The sequence below is a fragment of the Pygocentrus nattereri genome, chromosome 17 (genome assembly GCF_015220715.1).
Source record: "Pygocentrus nattereri isolate fPygNat1 chromosome 17, fPygNat1.pri, whole genome shotgun sequence".
In the NCBI taxonomy this organism is placed as follows: Eukaryota; Metazoa; Chordata; class Actinopteri; order Characiformes; family Serrasalmidae; genus Pygocentrus; species Pygocentrus nattereri.
In genome coordinates, this window is record NC_051227.1 from 32102749 (window position 1) to 32127613 (window position 24865).

Here is a 24865-nt window from a genome sequence, read left to right on the forward strand (position 1 = left end):
CTTCTTCAGGATCTTTTGTGCAATTCTACACTTATAAATTTAGAAAGATTATAATTATATGGGTAAATGTTATGCAAGATTCTTAAAGGGACATTCCACCTAATTTTACAACATTTCAGTATGAGAAGCACACGAACTAAAGTCCATTTGAAGAAACACAGCTTATTCTGGAGAACCTTGCTAACTTTATAAATCAGCTTTCCTTACGATACCATGGGTCTATGTTTAGGTGAAAACTGAAGACTACATTTTTTATTGTAAAACTACCGTTCAGTATTCTCTATTAGACATGATAACTCTCTGAGGTGGCTTTTGGAGGTTTAAAACACTATCACACAATATTAATGACATACACAAGCCTGACTTGGCTAATTTCTCTAGAATGTAAAATCTGAATGGCTTTGTTTACTTTGTAATGAGAACTGAAACTTATACTGACATTTTGAAAAGGAAGCTTGATAAAACATTTTCATTTATTTTGTTATAGTTTTTAAATGTCCCTACCTAAAAGACACCACGCTTTATTCCATGGGGCATCCATTAAATTATATGCTTCAATTTATCTTTTGGTATAAAAATTATAAAATTTAAGAATGTATAGGGCCTACTGTAGTCTTAAGAGTGTAAACTCGGTGTTTCTCGATAATGGCACAGCGGGCTTGCCGTAGCTGTGTTGTAGGGAGGGAACAACACAAAGGCAAAGAGGTCAAGAGGAGGAGGAGGAGGAGACCACGTGTGACAGCCGACTCTGGAGCTGTCTGTCCTTCTGATGGGAACTTGTGTTTGTGATCTCGGTGCCTCTGCATGCTGCTAGCTTTACCCGGAGAAAGCGACTGACACTACAGATCTGCTCCACATCCCTCAGCAACGGACATCTGTTGCTACGTCTGAAAGCTCGTTCGCTTGGAGAAACCACATCATGGTGAGCAAGACGGATGACATCCCGGCGTCGGTGCCCAACTGCACGGCTGTGGATCTCGCAGAGGACGGCGAGACGCCGGATAGCGCAGAGAGCGACAGGACAGCCCTGAAGAAGCCCTGTCCCTGCGGTACGTGAGCTCCAAACCTAACCGCTGTTCACCCCGAGAACGGAAGGGAGCTAAAGCGGTCTAGCTTCGGCTCTCGCAGAGAAAATTACTGCGCTCTAGATAGCCTAAGTAATCTCATCGCTGGTCCTTGACGATTCCAGACCATTTAGCAACAAACCACTAGGTTAGTCCTGGTCTACCAGTTAACGAGGCTGAACCAGAAAGTGATAAGAATAGACTCTGTCGTGTTTAAATCCGCGAAGGTCGCACACTGGAGGTCCGAGAGACATTTTACTCACATGCATCCGTATAGCTCCGTCCTCCTCCTCCTCAGTCACCTTAGCTAACTGAAGCAGGTAACCTAGCTAGCACGCAGGCTAACACCCAGCTAGCACATCCAGCTAAGCAACGAAATGCGCGAGATGCTCCCTGGCGAATTTGTCCCAGCATGTAGCTAAACATCTACAAACTATTTCAGACTTAAACTCGCCTGCAGAGAGGGAAAATAACCAGTGGACTGACTGGCAGTCTCTCCAGCGTGTCTGGATGAGAGATAACCTTAATAAAAAATGACTGCATAACCAGCGACCTCCTCAGTGCAGGAAAAGTCAGTTTGCCTGTTGAGCTTGTTAGCTAGTCTCGTCTTCCCTCGCCAGTTTAGCGGCCGTTTACTGGTGACCTCCCTTTACCGAAACCCTGCCACGGTGAGGCGGTAAGTCAGTTAGCTAACTAGCTCGCCACATGAAATCTTTAGCGTACATTTCTGCTCGTTAGTTAGTCCTCTGACCAGCGTAAAGTTATTCAGCAGCTCAGTTCACCATTTGAACGCGGTGCCACGTCTGTACTCAGTACAGCAGCGGTAAACAAGGAGAGACGTAGTGAAACGGCTAGCTAAATGGCTGCTAGCTGCTAACAGCAGGAGCTAACGTTAGTAACGTCTCCTCTTTCAAGAAGAACCGCAAATAACACAGTAACATCGAGGTGCACTGACAATGCGCAACGAAGCTGAAGTTACCTTCTTATTCGCAAGCCTTGTCTTCGCCTTTTCCGTTCCACCTTAAATAGCATCGCAGTTCAGTTAAATAGCGCGCCCGTACAAGCGCTAGAATCTAACCGCTGTGCTGTTTAAGGTGGAACGGAAAATTCGAATAAAAGCTGGCTGTTCAAAACAGCCCAGCACAGTGAGAAGCAAAGGGTGGTCCTAGACTTTAACTAGTTGAGAGTTGTGAGTAGACGTCGCGTATTCTTTTCCTTTATAGAGTTCAGGGCCATTCGTTAAGAGTTGGTGTGTTTCTGTTAGCCGTAATCTGCCCGGTCGGCTCGCGCACATGCTATGTAACCGCGTGCACGAACCAATGAACTGAAGGTCACCTTCATTGGAAGCGTCCAAAGCCGTAGCTGCGAATAGGGGTGTTTGTAGTTCTGCGTTCACTGGGAGCCTGTGTTCACTGATGCCATACGGCTGAGGGAATGATTTTGTAGCTCACAGCGTACTCAGTGAGCTAAAGTCAAAATTTCCTCGGCCTCCGTGGGCGCTGTGGGTGTGCAGGCTCGTTTCGCAGTTTCCTCGTCTCCCCCCCACGCGGTGCTGTAGAGGTGCTCGGTTGCGCGACCGGGAAGCGGATGCTGTAGCACATGGAAAGTGTATGTGTGCCGCTGGAAGGTTATCGCTGCCTCTTGCACACAGAGAGCGGACGCTGTGGTAAGCGTTGCGCTTTACAGACGCCATTAAAATATAGATAACACTGTCATATTTGGAGACCTCAGTAGAGGAGTTGTATGTCGATGCGCGCTCGGTTTTGGCCGACAGCCGGTCAAGTTATACAACTCGGCGAGCTGGCCGGCGTTTGCGTCCCCTGTCACGTAACAACGAAGCTCAAGTCAGTTTCTCATTCGCCAGCTTCTTGTTCGGATTTTCCCGTTCCACCTTAAATGGTGCAGCAGTTACATTCTAGAAGTACGAGCGCTAGAATGTTACTGCTGCATCATTTAAGGTGGAACGGGAAAATTCGAACAAGAGGCTGGCGGAGAGGAAGCCAGCCCCAGCCTCGTGTTTAACAAGGACCTTGGAAAGACTGTACCTGCCTTCATTGTTGCAAAAAGAAGCTGCACGGTGTCGTTGCTGTCACCGTTTGGTTGTCAGGTGGTGGAAGGGGAATTTCACCGATGTTTCCAAATTTTCCGCATACTTTAGTTTTTCATATGTTAAAGGAAAGGCTGCGTGGTTTTGGACATGGCCAGAGTGGTTTTAAGTGGTAGTGAATTGTAGAGAATCTTACTCAATTGTGGTGACACCACTTCAACACAAATAGCTGTTTTATTTTCACTCTTAAGCAGTACGCTTACAAGTGTCTGAGTTTTCAAAGTATAATGTTGGTTTACAGTAAAGCAGTGGTAAATAAAGCTCTGCTTTCAGCTAGCACTTCTCTACCCTGCATATAATTTATATATTTAAAAAATATATTTAGGTAAAAACGTTTTGTCAAAAGATCATAAAGTTAGGTTCCAGCCCAAAGTTCATGTAATAACTTTAAGTTGCCTTCACGGACATTAAGTGCTCCACCGCTGTGAACAGTTTTTGGTAGAATGATACATTTCACATTTTATTACACCTTTATGGTTGAATTATGAGTACATTTTGAAAAATGGTTGAATTCCTCTCAAAAGCAGTCTGGCTAACGGAACCTGTTTGTCGCCGTACAAACCTGAACTGTCAGCGATCGCTATTGTTGAAATGTACTGTTGTTTCTCTTTATGTTACAGTAGCTTTAACTCACTGTTACAGTCATGTGGAAAGTGTGGAGGTACATACTCATGAGAACAAGGTGCTGTAGCTTCTTTGTTTTACATATTGTTCTGTTTGCTTATCAGTGTCATACAAAAGTTTTCAGGCTTACAGCAATTTCTGTACTGAGTAAACTGCATATATATCTGTGCCTGTGGATTTGCCTGTTAGTGACTTACTTACAGGACTCATCAGCTCTTGGTGTTTTGACAGAGGCTTTCTAGCTCCAGCAGATCAGGCTGGTCAGCAGGGGGTCTGGCTAGCTGAAGTGTCAAGGACACTTTGCCAACTGGGCATGACCTCTTAAGTACTCTTGGGGCACTGTTATCTCAGCTGAGCGTCTGGCAGATCATCCATTCTCAGAGAAATCCAGTTATTTTGTGACTTGACTGTCAGCTTCTTCTGCTGCTGGTAGACTTTACCCTGGAGTCATTCTCTTTCAGTGTACTATTGGCTGACTCCTGTTGGGTGCAGATGAATCAAAATATTTGCATTACTTCACTCATTAATCTGTAAATTTGTACTGTAGACTTGATCCTGTACATGACAAACATCAGAAATTATGTTTTGTGTGAGTGATTTGTCACCAGAAACGTTGAGAGTTTAACTGTAGCCATGACTAACAATGAAGTGATTTGGTATTTAATTGATGGGGCAAATTGGGGTTGGATGAAGAAATGAGAAATATGTGGAGGTATTTTTTATCTGTTATCTTACAAATATTGTCCTGTTTTGTAGTTGGTATGCACTGTGAGAGGCCTCACTCTTTGACCCAGTGGTCAGAGTATCCTTTGTAACTGGAACAGTGAGAAGCTCAGGGAGGCTGTTTTTTTAGTAGTGGAAAGCCTGTGCCATGGCTTCTGAATGATTTACCAACAAACACTGACCTGCTTGTTTTAAGTTAACATTAAATAGTCTGCTCAGAATTGATTCTCTGCGGTTAGTCTGCATTAGCTAGTAGAGCTGATGCAGAGATCTAAAATTTGAGTAGTACTAAACTCAGTGAATTGGTGCTAAATCTTCACATACGACTGTGTTGAACAACTGCTGATTAGCTGGACATCTGGACAGCAGTTTAGAATCTTGCGTTTTGGTAAAGTGAAGAGACTGTGGTCATGCTGTAAAACCTGAATTGCAGTCAGGATGCGTAGATAGTGTTCACACCTCTAGAGGGGGAGGGGGTTCCTAATTGGTTCTTGGCTTGGACCTACAGTTCTAGGGGAAACCTTCAATTGGTATAGAATGCTTGGAAATTCTTTAAACTTTTAAAAAAGGTCCTTTGCTAATGTATTAATGGATCAAATTTTTAGTCCTGTTCAGGCTAGGGTAAGTGGTCAGACGTGTAAATGAAACAGGGTGGCTGGACTTCACCCAGATCATAGATGGAGAATTGAAGGGCACACAGATTGCCCCTGGAATTGTGCAATATGGAGATGCACTTAGCCCATGCACACTTTGCTCTATTTTTAAAGCTAACCAGGCCTGTTTTGCAATTCATGGGATTAGGCCATGTTAATGCTGTTTCATACTGACTGAGGCCTTTGAAACATCAGGATGGCAGTTTATTAATAGCAGCATTTTGAAGGGAGTACTACTGATATCTTTCTAATAAAGAGTTGATGTTTATTAGGAATGCAGAGCATTTAATTTATTATATGCAAATAAACTAAGTCCCAAATTATGTTTTATAAATGTTGTCAGCTGCATCAGTATAAGCACTAATAAAAAATATTCCCATACGGCTGCATCCCTAATTTTTATTATTATTATTTATTTTTTGGAGCTTTCTTTTCAGTTTTGGATAGCAAATGTTAGATGTGTGTATTGAGCTGAAGCTCTGAAATGAAGAATAGAGGAGAATGTAAATTTGATAAGAGTTAGAATTAGGACACTGAGGGAATGGCTGATCTTACTCCCGTAAATCTCTTTTTTTGAAGGAGAGGTGAGAGAGCCTTCTTTAACAGTCTCAAATTTTTTAAAACAGCACATAGGATTGTGTTTTTAAAGCTATTCAAATGTCTGTGTTCCTACAATGGATAAGTGTTCCTACTTATCCAAAATGTTTCCGTGATGTGTTTTCGGCGTGAGTTTGTTTTTCTCTCGATCTGAATCAAAGTTCATTACAAAATCTGTCTGTCTTTACACCCCCCAGGTCCTCCATGTAAGGAGATGCCTGCTGTTGCTACAGCCCTGACACTGGTTACCTTGAAGGCAGCCAAGGACAAACTGCAGTTGTCTGAAAACAAACAGTGGGCAAACCTTTGCTGTCCAGGCTAGGTTCTAGCAGAAACAGCTGTGCTGTGGTGGGAGGGGGGTTTAAAAACAAAGTGTTGCTGTTAACCTCCAGCTTGGGAGCCACACTTTAGTTTGATGTTTGTGTGTAAGACCAACATACAGCCTATGTCTGAACTGAATTAATTCTGGATCTAAATCTGCAGAATTCATTGGCTAGTCTGCAGTCGTCTGTGGAGCATGGCTGGAATGTTCTCCCTCTCCACATCAGCTGATGTTGCTGTGGTGATGTGTGACGGCCTGTAGAGCTCTGGATTGTGTATAGTGCGTGACGTGTGACAGGACCATGACCCGGCAGCTGACCTGTGATTTTTATTTATTTATTTATTTATTTATACCTAACTGGGCTACACAGAAAGTGCTCATACTGTTACTACACTCTTAAAGTTCACCGACTTTTAAAAGGGTTTTCAGATTTGGCCATGTTATGTACAAGATTGGTTCTTTCAAAAGCATCCACTGAAAGGTTCTTTTGGGAATCAAAATGGTTCTAATACCTGCTAGGTTTCATTTGGCAGCTCTGTTGTTAAGAGTATAATGAAGGACTGCTTTTAATGTGTGTCATTGTTTATGCTAAATAATGGCTCAGTCTTTTAAGGCTGATTCTATAGTGTATTTCTGTAATTTCTTTTCTGCTGTTTCCTGTTAACCCCTTACAAGGCCAGAACCCACCAGTGGGCCCAAAGTTTTATTACACATGTCTATAACCTAATACCTCAGCCAGTTTGTATCGCCATCCCTGTAGTTACTAAATAATAAGCCTTAATATGTAATAAGCCTGGGATTTTGAGGGATTAATGATGTTTCTGATTTCTGGTATTGCATTTATTTGATATGTAAATTATTTTATCTAAAGCGTAAATTTGTGATTTCTTCAGTTTGTGCCACATAAGATTTTAAGTCACGTATAAATTGTGCTTCATCATGATCATATTTTCATGTGAAGTCTTTTCTGAATGAACTCACATGCTTTCTTGGGGGAGGGGGCATGGTGCGTTCATCAAGAAAATTAAGCCTTGTGTATAATTTATACAGTGAAAGAAAACACAGTGGTATGTCAAGTCATCTTTACTTATATAATGCATCTGAAGACAAGTAAGCATGTAAGTAAATTTAGCTTTCAGTGTAATCCGAAAAGCATTTCTTCTGTTTCTGTCTCTGATCTACAGAGCACAGTGCATCTGCGGTAGTAATGAACGGAGACGCAGGGCACGACCAGGCCGAAGAAGCCGAATCCAAGCAGGACAGCAGTGGTGACGCTGACCCTGGAGATGACGGCAATGAACAAGAAGTAATTGTAATTCAGGATACTGGGTTCACTGTGAAGATTCAAGCGCCCGGCACAGAGCCCTTTGACCTGCAGGTATTTTAACAACGGTGCTGTGCTGACCATTGGAATCCTGTACTAAAGTGTAGTTGAGGTATTGAGGTATTCCTAAAAAAATAACTGGTCTGTTTTTCCTGTTCAGGTGTCTCCACAGGAAATGGTGCAAGAAATACACCAAGTGCTGATGGATCGTGAAGACACCTGTCATCGTACCTGCTTCTCCCTACAGCTAGATGGCAATGTGCTGGACAACTTTGCAGAGCTGAAGTCCATTGAGGGCCTTCAAGAGGGGTCTCTTCTCAAAGTGGTAGAAGGTATTTTTCATAGGCAAGGCAGTGGCTCCCTGCCCTGGTCCTGTTGTACTGCTGCCCTGCAGTTTTTTCCTTGGTCTAATACATGAAAGGTCAGCAATTGAAGCTTGTCAATTAGCTAATTAGATAGATCAGATGTCTCCAAGCAGAGAAAAGGCCAAATTATTGTCATAAGAAAACTTTGCAGTCAGTCTGACTCTTTGGACAAATACCTGTTTGCTTTCCCATTACAGAACCTTATACAGTACGTGAGGCTCGCATTCATGTTCGTCACATCAGAGACCTGTTGAAGAGTCTAGATCCCTCTGATGCGTACAATGGAGTGGACTGCAACTCATTGTCTTTCCTCAGTGTCTTCACAGATGGAGATCTGGGAGGTGTGTGTAACAGGGTTCGTTCACTTGAAGAGGGAAAACGGCTTCCGGTCTGAACTCTCTTTTTAAAGTTTATTACATTGTCTTTTCTACAGATAGTGGCAAACGCAAAAAGAAAGGAAGTGAACTTGAGCAGATTGACTGCACTCCTCCTGAGCACATCCTACCAGGCAGCAAAGAGCGTCCCCTAGTTCCCCTGCAGCCACAGAACAAAGACTGGAAAGTAAGTGTCAGAAGGCATGTTTACCTGACCTTTACAGCATTCTCCTGTTATTTACAAAGTGCATTAGATGGATTGTAGTGTTCATGGGTAGACTGCCAGAACAACAACTTTTCTCATGAGTTTTTGCTCTTATGACTTTGTGAAACATTAGTGCACACCTCCCACCGTTGCCTGAAATGGGCATGTTTTATCTTTTTGCTACCGTTAACTAGGGTTATACCCATATAAAAGTTGATTCATCAATAACAGTATTCCATGATTTTCTTTATTAATCATATCGCATATATTAATGTGGTGTTGCACTGTGCAACTAAAGGCAGAAATTCCAACTGCCTTTTTAACCCAACTGAAACATTGCATTTGCAGGAATATAAAGAAACATTTTGTGTGCATGTGATGGGTAGCATAAGTAAAAACAAATTGAACACGAAAACTATATATTGTTATATTGAAAATATTGAACAAAACTTGTTTTTAATTATATGATTTATTGTTGGTCAAAATGTTGATAATGTTATGTACCAATCAGTTCAAAGCTCTTGTATAACACGTATATTCTCTGTCTACAGCCACTGCAGTGCCTGAAGGTCCTCACAATGAGTGGCTGGAACCCTCCGCCTGGCAACAGAAAGATGCATGGAGATCTCATGTACCTGTCTGTTGTGACTGTAGAAGAGAGGAATGTCAGCATTACTGCCTCCACCCGTGGATTCTACCTCAACCAGTGAGTGCATCCAAACCTTTACTAGCATATTCCTTCAGTCTTTTTAAAAATAAGATCATGTGTTTTTGTGAGTATTTTTATCTCATACATATCCCATCTTTACACCACCCAGGGGTGCTGAGCATGGTGTATTCTTAGCTGGTGTAATTGGTGTAATGTTGACTGTTTCAGGTCTACCACCTACACTTTTAACCCTAAGCCAGCCAACCCCAGCTTCCTGAGCCACTCTCTGGTTGAGCTACTGAGCCAGATCAGCCCAGCCTTTAAAAAGAACTTCACGGCCCTGCAGAAAAAAAGGTAAGGGCCATTTTGTTAATTCTCCTTTAGTATAGGCCCCAGACTGAAGCACTACTGGTTGTAACTACTCTTTTGTTGACTCAACTGAAATTCAGGCTTTCATGTACTTGTTTATGTAAAGACGTAAAATTATTTGAAATCGTTGTGCTGCAGAGTCCAAAGACATCCATTTGAAAGAATAGCCACACCATTCCAGGTGTACAGCTGGACAGCTCCACAGATTGACCATGCAATGGACTGTGTGAGAGCAGAGGATGCCTACACCTCCCGTTTGGGCTATGAGGAACACATACCTGGCCAGGTTGATTGTCCTTTGCATCTTCATGGCATGTCTATGCTTCAACAAACGAGTCTATTATTGAAGCTCTTCTATATTTCTCTCTAGACAAGAGACTGGAATGAGGAGCTCCAGACAACTAGAGAACTCCCTCGTAAGAACCTTCCAGAACGCTTACTAAGAGAGAGAGCCATTTTCAAGGTGTGCTTCTAAAGATAATTTTCATGTCATGGGCAACAAATAGTTTCAGTCTGTGACTCAAACCCAAACATGTTCTTCTTCAGGTACATAGCGACTTTGCTGCAGCAGCCACACGTGGGGCCATGGCTGTGATCGATGGCAATGTCATGGCCATTAATCCTGGGGAGGAAACCCGCATGCAGATGTTTATCTGGAACAACATCTTCTTCAGTTTGGGCTTTGATGTCCGAGATCACTACAAAGAGCTTGGTGGAGATGCGGCGGCTCATGCTGCTCCCACTAATGACCTGAACGGAGTGAGGGCATACGGGGCTGTGGATGTGGAAGGACTCTACACGCTGGGCACCGTGGTAGTGGACTACAGGGGCTACCGGGTAACTGCCCAGTCCATCATCCCTGGCATCTTGGAGCGTGAGCAGGAGCAAAGCGTCATCTATGGCTCCATTGACTTTGGAAAGACGGTTGTGTCCCACCCTAAATATCTGGAGCTTCTGGAGAAGACCAGCCGTCCACTGAAGGTACAACGTCACTGTGTCCTTAATGAAAAGGACACTGCTGTGGAGCTCTGCTCATCTGTGGAGTGTAAGGGCATCATCGGCAATGATGGCCGTCACTACATCCTGGACCTGCTGCGCACTTTCCCTCCTGACCTCAACTTCTTGCCTGTTGAAGGGGAGGAGCTAAGCCCTGAGAGCCAGAAGCAGGGCTTCCCTCGACAGCACCGCCACCGCCTGGCCTGCCTGCGCCAGGAACTCATTGAAGCCTTCGTAGAGCACAGGTATGGTTTCATCAGTTCTGTTTCTTTTTTTATGCTGCTATAATGAATTATAGCCAAAAACATACCCAGCATAAGTATAAGAATCCAAATTACAAGCACATCACAAACATACAGCCCCCTGTACGAAGTCAGTGCGTGTTCCTTTTCACTGCTCAAAGGTATAAAAAAGGGCAAACATGAGCATCTTTAAGTGCAGTCTTCTGTAATCCCAATAGCCAAAACAGGTAAACGGGGGTGTGTGTGTGTGTGTGTGTGTGTGTGTGTGTGTGTGTCAGAACAAAACATTGTATCTCCAAAATGATAACTTTACAGGTGAAGGATAAAAACCTACATTAATTTTAATGTAAGTCAATGGAACCAGACTCATTTGCAAGTCATTTTTAGTCATTAGTGTTTGTCCATTCATCATGAAATTTTCACACAATGTAAAGGGCAACAGGCATTTTCAAATTATGCCAAAAAAATGGAGATATGAGATTTTCTTCTGACAGCAGCAATACATACACTACTCACAAAAAGTTAGGGATATTTGGCTTTCTGGTGAAATGTATGGAAAATGTAAAAAGTTCACGCTACAGTGATATATCATGAAAGTAAGGCATTCAAGTAGGAGTATGTAATGGTGATTTCCTCATCTCAAACAATTTATTGAAACAAAAACCGACAACGGTGGTGGGTATACCCCAACAAAAAATTTCAGTGTCTTGATAACTTGTCATGTGCCCTTGAGCATCAATTACAGCTTGACAACGACGTCTCATGCTGTTCACAAATCGACTCGTTGTCTGCTGAGGCATGGCATCCCACTCTTCTTGAAGGATGGCCGTCAGATCATTGAGGTTCTGGGGTCCAGTGTTACGAGCCTCTACAAGGTGACTCAGCTGATCCCATAGGTTTTCTATGGGATTCAGGTCTGGAGAAAGTGCAGGCCACTCCATTTGAGGTACCGCAGTCTCCAGCAGCCGTTTCCTAATGATGCGACCTCGATGAGCTGGAGCATTGTCGTCCATGAAGATGAAATTAGGCCTGTGTTGTTCATGCAGAGGCACAATGACTGGATTAATGATGTTATTCAAGTAGTATGGGCTTGTCACTGTACCATTCACAAAGTGTAGGGCAGTTCTGTATTGACTAGACACACCTGCCCACACTGTAACACCACCACCACTGCCACCTTGCCATTAAGCTCCTTGTTAGAGAACAGCAAGTTGTGCAAAAAGTACTGAAACACTGAACAGCTGGACATGTGCATTCAAAAGTTTAGAGAAGGTCACATTAAGTTCACCTGTAAATGTTGGAGTGCATTTTAGGTTCATCCTGAAATTTCAACCGAAAGCCAAATATCCCTAACTTGTTGTGAGTAGTGTATATTATGAAATATGTTGTGGCACAGATGTTGTTTGTGCAGATTGTTTTTTCCTGCAGATTCTTAAGTCTTAAGAGATCTGAAAAATTCAAGGTCGTAAAATGTCTGAAAATATCTATTAGGTGTGTTAAATTTAGGGATTTCCAGGTATATTTTAATGGCTCAGTTATCTGCTAAAATAAGCCCAGACCAGTTCCAGTGCACTGGCCAAACCATTCTGCATCTGGTCTTAAACTGCAATTATCTGAAACGGCATATTCAAAACTGAGAGAAAGGGGAAGCTAGTGCAGCAATAAGAAATTATTTACAACTCTATAAATTGCTTATTTCACCTCAAGATGTACATTTCAAGATGTATCCTTTCTGAGTGAACCTCCATGCACATATCAAAGATTTTATTGCACAATATTAGCTGGATGACACATTTTGAAATTGTAATTTTGAAAAGAAAAAAAAAAAAAAAAAATCAAAACGTCAGTCCAGCCAGTACATCTCTAATTGCATTCTAAGATGACCACTGAAGATCAGGTCATTCATAACAACTAAATACCTGGAAATCAGTCAACCAAAACTGTTTAGTGGACAGCAGTCCCGTGATCACAAACTAAAAACCATGATACATTTATTGGCTGTTGTAGCATGTATGTGACGTTTGTGAACGTATGTAGACTATGTATGTAACATATAAATGTAGCTCCACTAAATAAATAAACCAAATAAACAAACTTCAGATGCCAAACACACATTATCAGATTTATAGCAAAGTGTTGTGGGTGTGGGTTGTTTTTTTGTTTGTTTGTTTTTTCCTGCAATGGTTGAACTATTGCTTTAAAGTGTTAAGTTCATTTCAATTGCCCCCCTGTAATTGTTCCACATTGTTGGCCATATTACCATTTTTGGTGACGTATTTCTAGAAACGTTTTTATATTCAGCCAATTTTTCCTGTGTCTTCGTGGGACACAGGAAAAGCTCACCTGAGAAGATAATTACTGTTTTACAACATATAGACTACATTTTGAATCAGTTGCTTTAACTTTGTTGACTGTTTGTGGGCCAAAAGGTATCTCCTTTTCATGAAGATGGCAGCACTCCAGCTGATGCAGCAAAAAGCAAACAAGGAAAGCAAGACCGCAGCCTTGCCTGAGAGCATCAGTCCTGAGAGCGTGTCTGACAGTAAGCCAACAGCTGCTCCTGAGGCCTCCGAAAAAGCCTCTGAAGCTGCAACCCCAGCCTTTGATTCACCAACCTCCTCCGAATCCACACTGACTCCTGAAGACACAGCAGAATCTGAGGCAGCGCTTGGGCAAGAAACTACATCAGAGAGCCAGGAGACTTCAGCCAGAGACAGCTCAGCAGTTCCCCCAGTGACCGCTAACGGTACCCATGAACCCACAATTCCAGAGAGCCAGAATGGAGGATGTGACAGTCCTCTGGAGGGTAAGGAGGCTGATGAAGCTATACCAGAGCTAGCTCAGGCTAAAGAGCTGGCAGAGTCTTTAGCAGCAGATGATGGATCCGGAATTGGTACGTTATTCAAGCCACAAAACATGAGCCATGGGGAACAGGAGCGTACAGTTAGCAGAGCTGAGATTTGCCTGTTTTACACTAAGCTCTGTCTTTATCAGTCTTTGCATTGTCTGGTGCACTTTTGTTTTCCTTTCCATTTTTTGTAGAGCTTTGCTGACACCTGGTGGTCAGAAGGCATCTCTCGGCTAGCCTGGGTGCTCCTGTTCTCTCTCCAGGGCTGACACAAGGAGAAACATCTCCCTAATTGCACGTTCACTCTCTCGCTCCCTGATTTGAATGTGATTTAATTAACAAAAGCAGTGAAGGATTAATTTACAGTGTGAAGGATTAACTGATGGTGATGGTGAAGCTCCATAACTCAAGTTATAACTGCTGCTAATCATTCTACCAGTACGTTCTAATCATGCTTTTATCTATCCAGTATATGGGTGTCTAAATCAAGCATTGGCTGTTCCTGGGTTGTTCTTTGGGTGGTGTTAAGATGATCATGTCCTCCTAACTTGGCTTAATGGACAGTTTTTTTTAAATATGTGTATCTGATTATATTGAATTGAACAAAGCCTGTGTCTGTGTCATATAAACAGACCCCAAAAGTCGAGAAGTTGTCCTCAACGCTTGCAAAGCAGTGGGCTCCATCAGCAACACTTCATTTGACATTCGCTTCAACCCAGACATCTTCTCTCCAGGTACAGATCATAATGGCATTACGTGCATTGGGCTCTGTAATCTGATATGAACAGCCACGACAGTCCATACCTTTGTGTTTTAGGTGTACGTTTTCCAGAAGACAGTGCTGAGGAAATCCAGAAACAGAAGCAGCTTCTGAAAGATGCTGCAGCCTTCCTGGTATCCTGTCAGATTCCCTCTCTGGTGAGTGGCTTGAAGCAGCACCTACTTATGGCGTTTTAGTAAAATATTCAGTCAGTGATTTTTATTTATTTTTATTAAAAAAAAATTTTGTTTCATTAATAGAAAATTTTAGGTCTGATTTGTAAGGGTTTGTTTTGCTTTTTGCATTTACATTTGAATCTGTACATGAAATACAGTGAGTGAGTGATGGTTAGAGCCCCAAATTAATCACTGATTAATTTTACAAAACCATAATTTAACTAAATCTGATGTGATGTTACACAGCCATGATTTAATATCTGCAACTTACAATGGTAGGGAGTTGAATGGGTGTTATTGATATAGTAGTGGCTATCCTAATATCTGATTTTTGTAATTGGTTCAAATTGTTTGAGATCACATTCAAAGGAGTTATTTTACTCGGTGGTGGTGGTGGTGGTTTTCAGTCATTGTGTTATCAATTATTGCTTGTTATTGATTGGTGTAGACTTGTTTGTTTCTTTTATAGGTTTTTTTTTTTTTTTTGTAGCTTCAGGGTTCACTTGTACATGATGTGGGTGATTTTGTATCATCAAATCTTTAATTAGGGAAATGGAGATCACTAGATGTTGCTTTTAGCTTTTGCCCTAATGAAAGCCAACTAAGCAGAAATGTTGTTGACGACATTGAAATAGTGATTTACTATTGACATGATTAAAATGGTAGTGCATCCAGGGCTAACTTCATTAGAGGTGCTTCTGTCCACCTAATGGGGGTGGTCTGTGCTTGAATGAGGGATTGCCCCCCACCCTCCTCCCAACTTTTTTGTGCATGGCTGTAAAGTTTCTCACTGTACTATATCCTTTTCAGTGAGCTTGAAACGAACAGAAGTGTCTACTACTAGTGACTGTACGTGTTACTGTGCGTGCAAGATGTTGATGTGCGTTTGCAAAAATCAGCTGTTAACTCCGATATTGGAATATTGATGCATCATATAATTAACTTTTTTCGTTTTTTTCAACAGATGACATTAGCTGCCAGTAAGCAATGTTCATCTAATGTTTTTGTTAGGGATGTGCACAGGTGCTCTAGTACTTGGTTAACCATTCAAGAAGTCAGTATTAAAATACTGAAATTACTATATCGGTACTCATGTCTATTTTATTTGTGTTTTAACAGGACAGTAACATTTTTACGGTTTTGCATGTATTTTCAAGTGTGTATGTTACAATTTGCTGCTCTGAAACACGTGTCCACACTTGAGTGTGTTGCTTTTGCCACTTCAACAGTGCTAACACGTAAAAGAGTACCCCTCCAGTCCTACATTAATTTCCTTTTGTGGGTTTTTTTTTTTGTTTGTTTGTTTGTTTTTTCTTTTCTTCTTCTTTTTTCCCCTTCCCCACAGGTTACTAAATTAACACTTGCAAATACTCAAGTATCAAATTTAGTCTGAGTACACATCCATGGTTTTTGTATGTATAAAGTAGTAATCTGTGTGTATGATGTTTCTGTGTTTATTCTGTACAGATAAAGGACTGTTTAGACCACACTGCTCTGCCAATGGATGGAGCGACATTGACCGAAGCCCTCCATCAGCGTGGAATCAATGTGCGCTACCTTGGCAATGTGTTAGAATTTGTTGACAAGATGCCAGCCAAGCCACAGCTTGAGCATGTCTATGTAAGTACACAGTCTCAACTTGGACAGATCATATTTTAATTTCTTAGTACTATGCATACCGGGCAGTGCGGTGGGTAGCGCTGTTGCCTCACAGCAAGAAGGGCCCAGGTTCGATTCCCTGGCCGGGTGACCAGGGTCCTTTCTGTGTGGAGTTTGCATGTTCTTCCTGTGTCTGCATGGGTTTCCGCCGGGTTCTCCGGTTTCCTCTCACAGTCCAGAGACATGCAGTTAGGCCAACTGGACATGCTACATTGCCCCTAGGTGTGTGTTTGTGTGAGATTGTGTATGTCTGTCTGCCCTGCGATGGACTGGTTTTCTGCCTGATGACCGTTGGGATGGATGTGTGTGTGTGTGTGTGTGTGTGTGTGTGTGTGTGTGTGTGTAACATGCATGTGCTTTATGCATTTTTTTTTTTTTTTTTCTTCTTCTTTTTGCAGAGAATAGGAATTACTGAGCTGATCACGAGATGTACAAAGCATATCTTTAAGACCTACCTCCAGGTGAGCGCTCTGTTGCAGCAATAACATTTCCTATTAAATTTGTGTTCTATGGGTTTGGTGTAAATGTTTTTTATTGTGTGTGTGAATTGTAGGGTGTGGAACTCTCTGCCCTGTCTGCTGCAGTGAGCCACTTCCTGAACTGCTTCCTGAGCTCTTTCCCCGATGCGGTGGCCCACCTGCCCGCAGACGAACTGGTGTCCCGCAAGAAGAACAAGAGAAGGAGAAATAGAGTCCCTGGAGGCGGAGACAACACAGCCTGGGCGAGCCTGACTCCCAGTGAGCTGTGGAAAAATATCGCCTCAGAGGCTCTCAGTTATTACCACTTTACTCTACAATGGTGAGGAGCCATGGAGATGATTATGTGCCACAAAGCAGCAATAACAGATTATAATAAACATTAACTGCAGTATAAGGGTGACATTACTTCTTGTTAGTGATATTGGGGGAAATGTTCCAAACTAAAATCAAACCCTTAATTACATTACTCTAACATTACTCCTTGCTGAAAATTTTGCTTTTTAAGAATTTGATGCTGAATTTTTGTCCATCTTGCAAAACAGTCCCAACAGCTTTTCACTCTTCACTGAGCAGTGCTTTCTAAAGGGCAACACTAAATGCTAACTAAGCACATTGCACTTCTTTGTATGACACCATAGTCTTCATTGCATTTCCATCAAGAGTGTGCAGGAAGCATACCATACTGAAATGCAGTCACTGTCCAGTCACCACAATTCCAGGTCATGGGTTGTAATGGGTCTAGGAAGTTCCTGGGTGGAGTTGGCTGTGAATGCTGATCCAAGATCAGATTTGTAGCTTGCGTCTGCTTAAGCACTTGGGAGCTTCCAAGGCTGATTTTAATCAGGAATGTACAGGAACATCCTGAGCCAGATTTATGAAAGCATCACGGCCCATATGCTATGTTTTTCTTATGTTATTTTTTCCCCTGAAACATTTATAATGTTTGTGTGGTTTTGTGCACAAGCTTTACTTTGTTGTTACATGGGCATTTTCCAATCCCTCTTTATTCCTTAGAATTGGATAGGCTGTTTTTGTTATTGTCATTTAATATATGTAAATTACTGTTGATCTTATTGGCTCTTCTTGTTCATTGTATCTCATTCAAAAAGCAGTCCAGGTGAAGCACACCCTCATAACTTCGGTGTGAATAGGAGGGGCTAAACAAATGTAGGCTGAATGGACAGATTTTTATATATATATATATATATATATATATATATATATATATATATATATATATATATATATATATATATATATATATATGCAAAATGACATCACAAAAACAATCTGGCAATCAGGTGGAATTCTGTTTTTGCAGCTTTGTTACCATGCATGTACCAGGGACTGATATTAAAGTTTCAAAATGTTCCAGTGTTTATGTGCTACCATAAACTCTTATTTCAAGGCTAGTGAGGGATGGTTTTCCAAGAGTGGTGCCCTTTAAAATACTTGAACATGGTATTCACTTCTGTTAAAAGGCTCTGGACTTTTTTGCCTCGTGCACAAATGTGTGTATTATATGTGTGTATTACAATAGTTATATAGAGATATATAGCCGAGCTCTTATTTAGATCTTGTCAAAAATGTACACAATTTAACTTTGCATGTTTTCTTGTTGGCAGTGAGAGTGCAGACCAGGCAGTGGAGAAATATGGCCTGCAAAAAATCACCCTGCTGAGGGAGATCTCTGTCAAAACTGGCATCCAGGTAGTGTTTGTATTGGTCTGCTCATAACCTCTGGGTGCTTGATGTTAATCAGGTCCATATGTCATGACGTTGCATTCTGCTGTCCTTGCAGATCCTGATAAAAGAGTACAACTTCGATAGCCGCCACAAGCCTGCCTTCACTGAGGAAGACATCCTGAACATCTTCCCAGTTGTAAAGCATGTCAACCCCAAAGCCTCCGATGCCTTCCACTTCTTCCAGAGCGGGCAAGCTAAGGTCCAGCAAGGTAATGACAAATATATCTGGATAGCAACAGAAGATGTACCTGAAGTTATGCATTTTTTGTCCAATACATTTTTGTTATATTTAGAAAGAGAAGTTTCCCAAGTTGTAATATTTGACAAATATATTGTGCTGCAATATGCTAAATGTCAATTTGGTGTGCTTGGTTGAGGGAAATAAATGTAAATAAAAGAAAGCAGCACATGCATTTATTGATGCACAGCATAGAAAAACAAAACTTTCAACTTAATGTTCTGTTTGTTAGCTAGGTAGCTAATTCCAACATGGCATGCTGTAGTTACTTGAGTAGTTGCATACAGTGAGCAAGCAAAGACAAATCGTTAATTGCAATTATTTACATGTTAATCAATGTCCTACTATGAATACATTGTTCTTGTGACATCACAAAAACCAATGAATCCAAAACTATAACACTGTTTGCATACTATGTCACAGTCTTTTATTTCCATGTTGTGGGCCTTTTAGGTGAATGGTAGTTTCTCTTCCTCTATTCCATTAGGTTTCCTTAAAGAAGGCTGTGAACTAATCAATGAAGCATTGAACCTCTTTAACAATGTGTATGGAGCCATGCATGTGGAAATCTGTGCCTGTCTGCGCCTGCTGGCCCGCCTCAACTACATCATAGGCGACCACCCTGAGGTATGGCTTATACAGACATCAGATGTTTCTCATGGTCCATTCTATGTATTAGTTTGAATTTCTCATGATGATCAAAACCTGTTCATCTTTATAGGCTCTCAGTAACCAACAGAAAGCTGTTCTGATGAGTGAGAGGGTTCTGGGGATTGAACATCCTAACACTATTCAAGAATATGTAAGTGTCCAGACAAATATCTAAAAATAGATGTGGTTTACTGTGTGAGGATAACCACTCTTGAGATTTTGATGAGTCTAAATGGATCTTGTGTGTGTGTGTGTGTGTGTGTGTGTGTGTGTGTGTGTGTGTGTGTGTGTGTATATGTTTTAAAGTACTACATTGTTTCTTCAAACCACTTTCAGTGTATGTTTATGATGTTATAATATTCCATTTAGTGACATTTGTCTTTGTTATTCTAACAGATGCATTTGGCTCTGTACTGCTTTGCCAACGGCCAGCTGTCCACTGCCCTGAAGCTGCTGTACCGTGCCCGCTATCTCATGTTATTGGTTTGTGGAGAGGACCATCCTGAGATGGCCTTATTAGATGTAAGTTGTATGACAAGGGCCATCATCTTCCTCCTTCATCTTCATCTTTTACTTTTCTTTATTTTAAAGTGCTCTGGTGATGTTCACACTGTGAACTGAGGACCCTCTACATCTCTGTTTGCTCTCTGATGATAATTTCTCTGCTGTAGAGCAATATTGGTCTGGTGCTACATGGAGTGATGGAGTATGACCTGTCCCTACGATTCCTTGAAAATGCCTTGTCTATAAACTCCAAATACCATGGTCCCCGATCCCTCAAAGTTGCTCTCAGGTATGGGGTCTTGAGTATGTGGACATTAAAATGTTAGTCATTCATTTTGTCTGATCTAAATTTTTCACATCATCTATCTTTCTTTTGGTTTTCAGCAGCACTTGGTTGACATCTGTAATTGTATCATAGCTGTCTTTCTGATTTCAATAGTGCTAAACGGGGAAATGTTCTTGTTCCTCTCATTGTTTCTCTGCAGCAATCACCTGGTGGCCCGAGTGTATGAGAGCAAGGCTGAGTTCCGCTCTGCTCTGCAGCATGAAAAGGAGGGTTACACCATTTACAAGAACCAGGTATTAATTTAACATCAGCAGATATGTTAATAGTACCCTGCCTTTATAGTAAATGCTGTCTGTATTTTTAGATATGGCTTCATTAAACCTTACCAGGGTCTAATCCTTTACTTGCAAAATGTCAGGTGCCAGTATGTCCATAACTATTATCTGTACGATATGGCAAAAATGTCATATATACTGATACTTCAGGAATTTTTCACAGTACACAATATCCCTGCATATTTCTGACAACTGATAAGTTCAAACACAGAGAAAAGACCCAGAAGTGACACCTTAAAAACTTCCTATCAAAAACAATAAATACATTCCATTATATACATTTCACGTCCTGCACTGCAATAATTCCAAATAAACAGCACTGATTATGCTCTCTTAGTAATGGAATGTGCAGTTGGACTGTGTTGAAGTACTGATGTCATATGGTAAAGTAATTTATAAGGATAATGATAAATATTAACACATTTGTCTGTCTGTCTGTCTGTCTAAATCTTTGATGATTGTCCATAAAACATCAATACTTTTAAAAGTTGTTTCTGTCCTTGTACCATGGCTTGTTCTAACCTGTTACAGTTATAGTTCATGTTGTATTTAATGCTTAGGAAGGTAAAGAAATTTAGAGCTTAGAAAGAAAGAGGAAAATATGTAAGCATTCATTTTGCTTGTAGGTTGGTGAAGCCCATGAGAAGACGAAGGAGAGTTCTGAATATCTGAAGTACCTCACCCAACAGGCTGTGGCACTACAGAGGACCATGAATGAGATCTACAAGAATGGCTCCAATGCCAGCATCATGCCTCTCAAAGTTGGTTTCCCTCAGCATTTAGCCAGACTTCATATTCATACATTTGCAAATGTTAGTTGGTAGTAGACCGTGATAATAAATTTTTTGGGGGGTGTCCTCTGTGTAGTTCACAGCTCCAAGCATGGCCAGCGTTCTGGAGCAGCTCAACATCATCAATGGCATCATCTTTATTCCTCTCAGGTAGGTTCTCCAGGTTGTATCATCTTTGAAATATGCTTCAACCCACTACTGTAACTAATACCTCTTAATGCAATGCAGCCAAAAGGACCTGGAGAACCTGAAGGCAGAGGTGCAGCGCAGGCAGCAGCTCCAGGACTCCGGGAAGGCAGAGGAACATCAGGAGGACAGTCAGCTAGTGCTGGATGACAAGTTACCTGTCGACGATTAACCAGACACCCACCGCCCCTGCCAGGGGAGGCCATGATGCAACAGCCATCTGCTTGAACCTGTGGACCTGAGAACTAAGCTGTGTAATTTAAATGAGTATATTTGAGCTTAAAGGGAGGGGAGGGACAGGGATAGGCAGGGAGATATACAGTGAGCAAGACAGTGAGTAGCAGTGACGCAGAGAATGGAACCAGAGTTTAACACAGGCTGTCTGAGGGCCGGACACCATGGCCTACTCAAGAAGGAAACAGAGAGAGCACCGTTGTTTCTGCCAGTGCATATGACGCTGGAGGTGACCAAGGATGACCATGACATTGTATACCAGAGCCTTATCCATCCAATCATCCATCTAGCTATCCATCCATCACCCATCCCCCCAGCTCTCCCATTCTCATCTCCTTCTCTCGTCTGAGTCCAGGACTACCACCCACTATCACACCTAAACACAGCATGGGCTCGGTGCAGTGCTGCCTCCCTCCCCTTTTACATCCTTTTATCTCCCACCCACCACTCCTAGCACACAGCCTGTCTGAAAACTCAGGTGATTTCTACGCTGCACTAGATGTGATGGAATCATTCACTGCTAAATTCAGAGAGGTACCCAAGAAACAAAAGGAAGGCTTTAGAATGTATGCATTAAGGTCTAGCATCAAGACCTATTACACCTATACCACTAATGTGGTTTGCCCAAGTGGTGACTGCTTTGTCCTCAAAATATGTTCTCAGCCAGGCTTTTTAGATTGACAGCACATATTCTGTAAGAAAAAAGATGAAAGATATCTTTGTAAAGCAAATGGGATGGGGACTTATGAAGCCATTTTATATTCTTCATGTATTCATTTAATTTAAGCCATGTCTGTTTTATAGAGATATATATCATGGAACGATGTGTACATCCATCTGTGGGGTTTTGACAGAGACTTGATTTATGCTGATTGAAATGCAGATTCAAGGTGTCCAGCTTCAAATAGATCTATAGACTCTCGTAGCTGTGCTCAGTTTTGTTCCATTCTAAAGGTCTGTGTGTTTGTATACTAGTGCAGAGATTCTGAGAGGGTATGAGAGAATTCTACTACTACTATTGCTGCTGTAACAGAATCATTATCAGCATATTTTTGTATGTATAGTAATGAACACAGGATGACTAATGTGAACTTGAATCATAGAGGAACATACAGTATTTGGCCCTCAGCATGGCAAAAATTCAGCCATTAATGTAGTGAGTTAATAAATCCACTTAGTCTATCTGACATATTGGACTTTTTGATGGTGGTTTAGTACAGTTTTCTAGCCATTCTTTCTTTTCTGCAATAGAAAAGCCTCTCGTATATTCATATACATATATTCAGAAGCTTTCCCTTGCCAGTATTTAGAGCACTTTCCAAACCTGTTGTTAACGTTCAGTACCACCAGGAGTGGATTGAGAGAGGCTGCTTTTATGTAATGTACCAAAAAAAGGACAGTTGCATTTGCTTGTATAAATGCTGTATGGGCCGACCTTGCAAATGTCAAACATGTTGCTGTGTTAAATGTATGAGTTTAAAGCAATAGAAATGCTGGAACTGGCCTGTTAAGTGCTGCTGTAGTCTGCACTTAGATGCAAGACAGACTGCTACCCTTTTTTCCCCCCATTTCCATGGACTGTTTCCAAAAATAGGGAAGAGGCTACACTCATCAGGATCATTTTGCAACTTGTGAACAAAAACAAAGCATGTTGGACTAGAAATCATGACGTGTGAGATTTGTGCCTATTTCTGCTTTGTAATCGAACGAGGCTGGTGTTTGTTTTCTTTCTATGCCTTTCAAAGGGTTCAGAAAAGTCCTGGTTATGCTCACTGTGTTCCTGTCTTTTTGCCTATTGTTGGCCTGCCAGAGATCATGAAGGAGCCACATCATTAGCTGGTGCATCTCCAGCTGCAGTACCCTTAGTAGCCACTAAGGGTCAGTCTAGTGTAGCCAAGTTTCTTTGCATTGGCATTGCTAATGAAAATAAACTCAATTTATGATGGAGAATAAAACATATCTTTAGTAGCTTTAAAACTGTCAGTACAGTTGCTCTCAAGCTGAAGTTCACTAGGCTTTGTGGTAAAATAAAATGCTGATAAATTCTCATACTTCTAAATGGCTGGAATATTGAAAACAATCATTGACTCTCTTTATAGCTTCCTATGTAAGCATAATCTAATTGGTTGTACTAATTACATTTCAGTGATCTTATCAGTTAAACTGCAAAGGTTTTCCTTTTCAGTGGTGTTAACTCTTGCATGACAAACCAATTTATGTCATCTAGATATGTAGTACTAGGTGGTTGTAATTTTGTGGGTGCAGCAGTCTAGCGTTTTGGATTACATCTTTAAACTGACACCTAAACTGGGTTTGATATGCTGAGCTTTCTAATCCTTCAAACTAATCATGTATTGTATCTACAAATGTCAATGTCTGTTTGGAAGCTTGAGGATGAAACAAAATATTTTTTGTTTTGAACTTAAAAGACAAAAACAAGGAAAATATGGAACACAGTTGGAGACTATTAGTCTGGCACAGCTTTCATATATTTGCTCACAGATACAATCGTATATTAGCCCCAAGCTCAGCCTTAAAGCTGTAACCACAGCTGTCATCCAAGAGTCCAATAGTCAGTCAGCATGATTCACTGTGTCCCGGATGGAAAACCTGTCTGGAGTGAGACGCAGTGTCTGTTCAGTCCACCTCAGCGTCACCTGCTGTCTAATGTACATGCATAACCGTACCTCTCTGTGTGTTTGGGAGCTGAGGACTTTCTTTTTTCCTTTTGGATCCCTCTGTCTCTAACCTGCAAGATGTGTTTGGCCCTTTGTATGTCTGCTTTGTTTTCTTTGATGTGGTACCTGTCTGTTGCTGCCCATAAATAACAATCTAATTATTTTTGATCTTGGATATCTGAATATGCTTTTGTATTAAAATAAACAAAGAAACTAGCAAATAACAAATGGTTTGAGTTGCAACAACTATGTGTGCATGCTGTGTTTCCATTACCCAGCCATTGTATTTTGGGGAATTCTACTCATCTTTGAATACACACTTAAGTAATCAGCTTAGATAAAATAAATAAAGTTAAAAGAAATCCAGTATAGCACACAAATGTTCTCAGAAAGCAGATTTGATTTTCAACTTGAACACAATCACATACTTAAGAAAGCCCAGCAGGTATTTCATGTAATTCCATGAAATGTGTTCTCATGTCCTGTAATTTTAATACTGTTTATAAGTATAGGCTGTACATTCATTCTAATGATTTTGTTTGTTTTCCAACTATATAATGTGATCAGACATTTACATATTTAAAATATGTCTACTGTCATTGTGTCTAGAGATGTTGTAAATGCTGACTAGGTTGGCAGTATTCTTCAATTGTTATATTTTGGATTAATCAAGCTCATGT

The 24865-nt window shown here is 41.2% G+C and overlaps 1 protein-coding gene across 3 annotated transcripts; it reads left to right on the forward strand.

Annotated features, from left to right (window-relative positions):
• The first annotated feature begins 715 nt into the window (after positions 1-715).
• cluha (clustered mitochondria (cluA/CLU1) homolog a) lies at positions 716-24413 on the forward strand. Of its 3 annotated transcripts, none has more exons than XM_017694888.2 (26): positions 716-1049; positions 7275-7468; positions 7575-7746; positions 7977-8120; positions 8213-8340; positions 8910-9064; positions 9236-9361; positions 9515-9662; positions 9747-9839; positions 9923-10617; positions 13044-13507; positions 14095-14196; positions 14280-14380; positions 15866-16018; positions 16456-16518; positions 16611-16855; positions 18162-18246; positions 18338-18491; positions 19008-19147; positions 19242-19322; positions 19568-19693; positions 19843-19964; positions 20161-20254; positions 20923-21057; positions 21164-21237; positions 21316-24413. In XM_017694888.2, exons 1-26 carry the CDS (start codon positions 920-922, stop codon positions 21443-21445), a joined length of 4254 nt encoding a protein of 1417 aa, XP_017550377.1. In that variant the 5' UTR covers positions 716-919; the 3' UTR covers positions 21446-24413. The 3 variants fall into 3 exon arrangements, with proteins under 3 accessions (XP_017550377.1, XP_017550379.1, XP_017550378.2); XM_017694890.2 differs by having other exon boundaries at positions 13044-13420; XM_017694889.2 differs by lacking the exon at positions 716-1049 and adding an exon at positions 2692-2730.
• Positions 24414-24865: the final 452 nt, after the last annotated feature.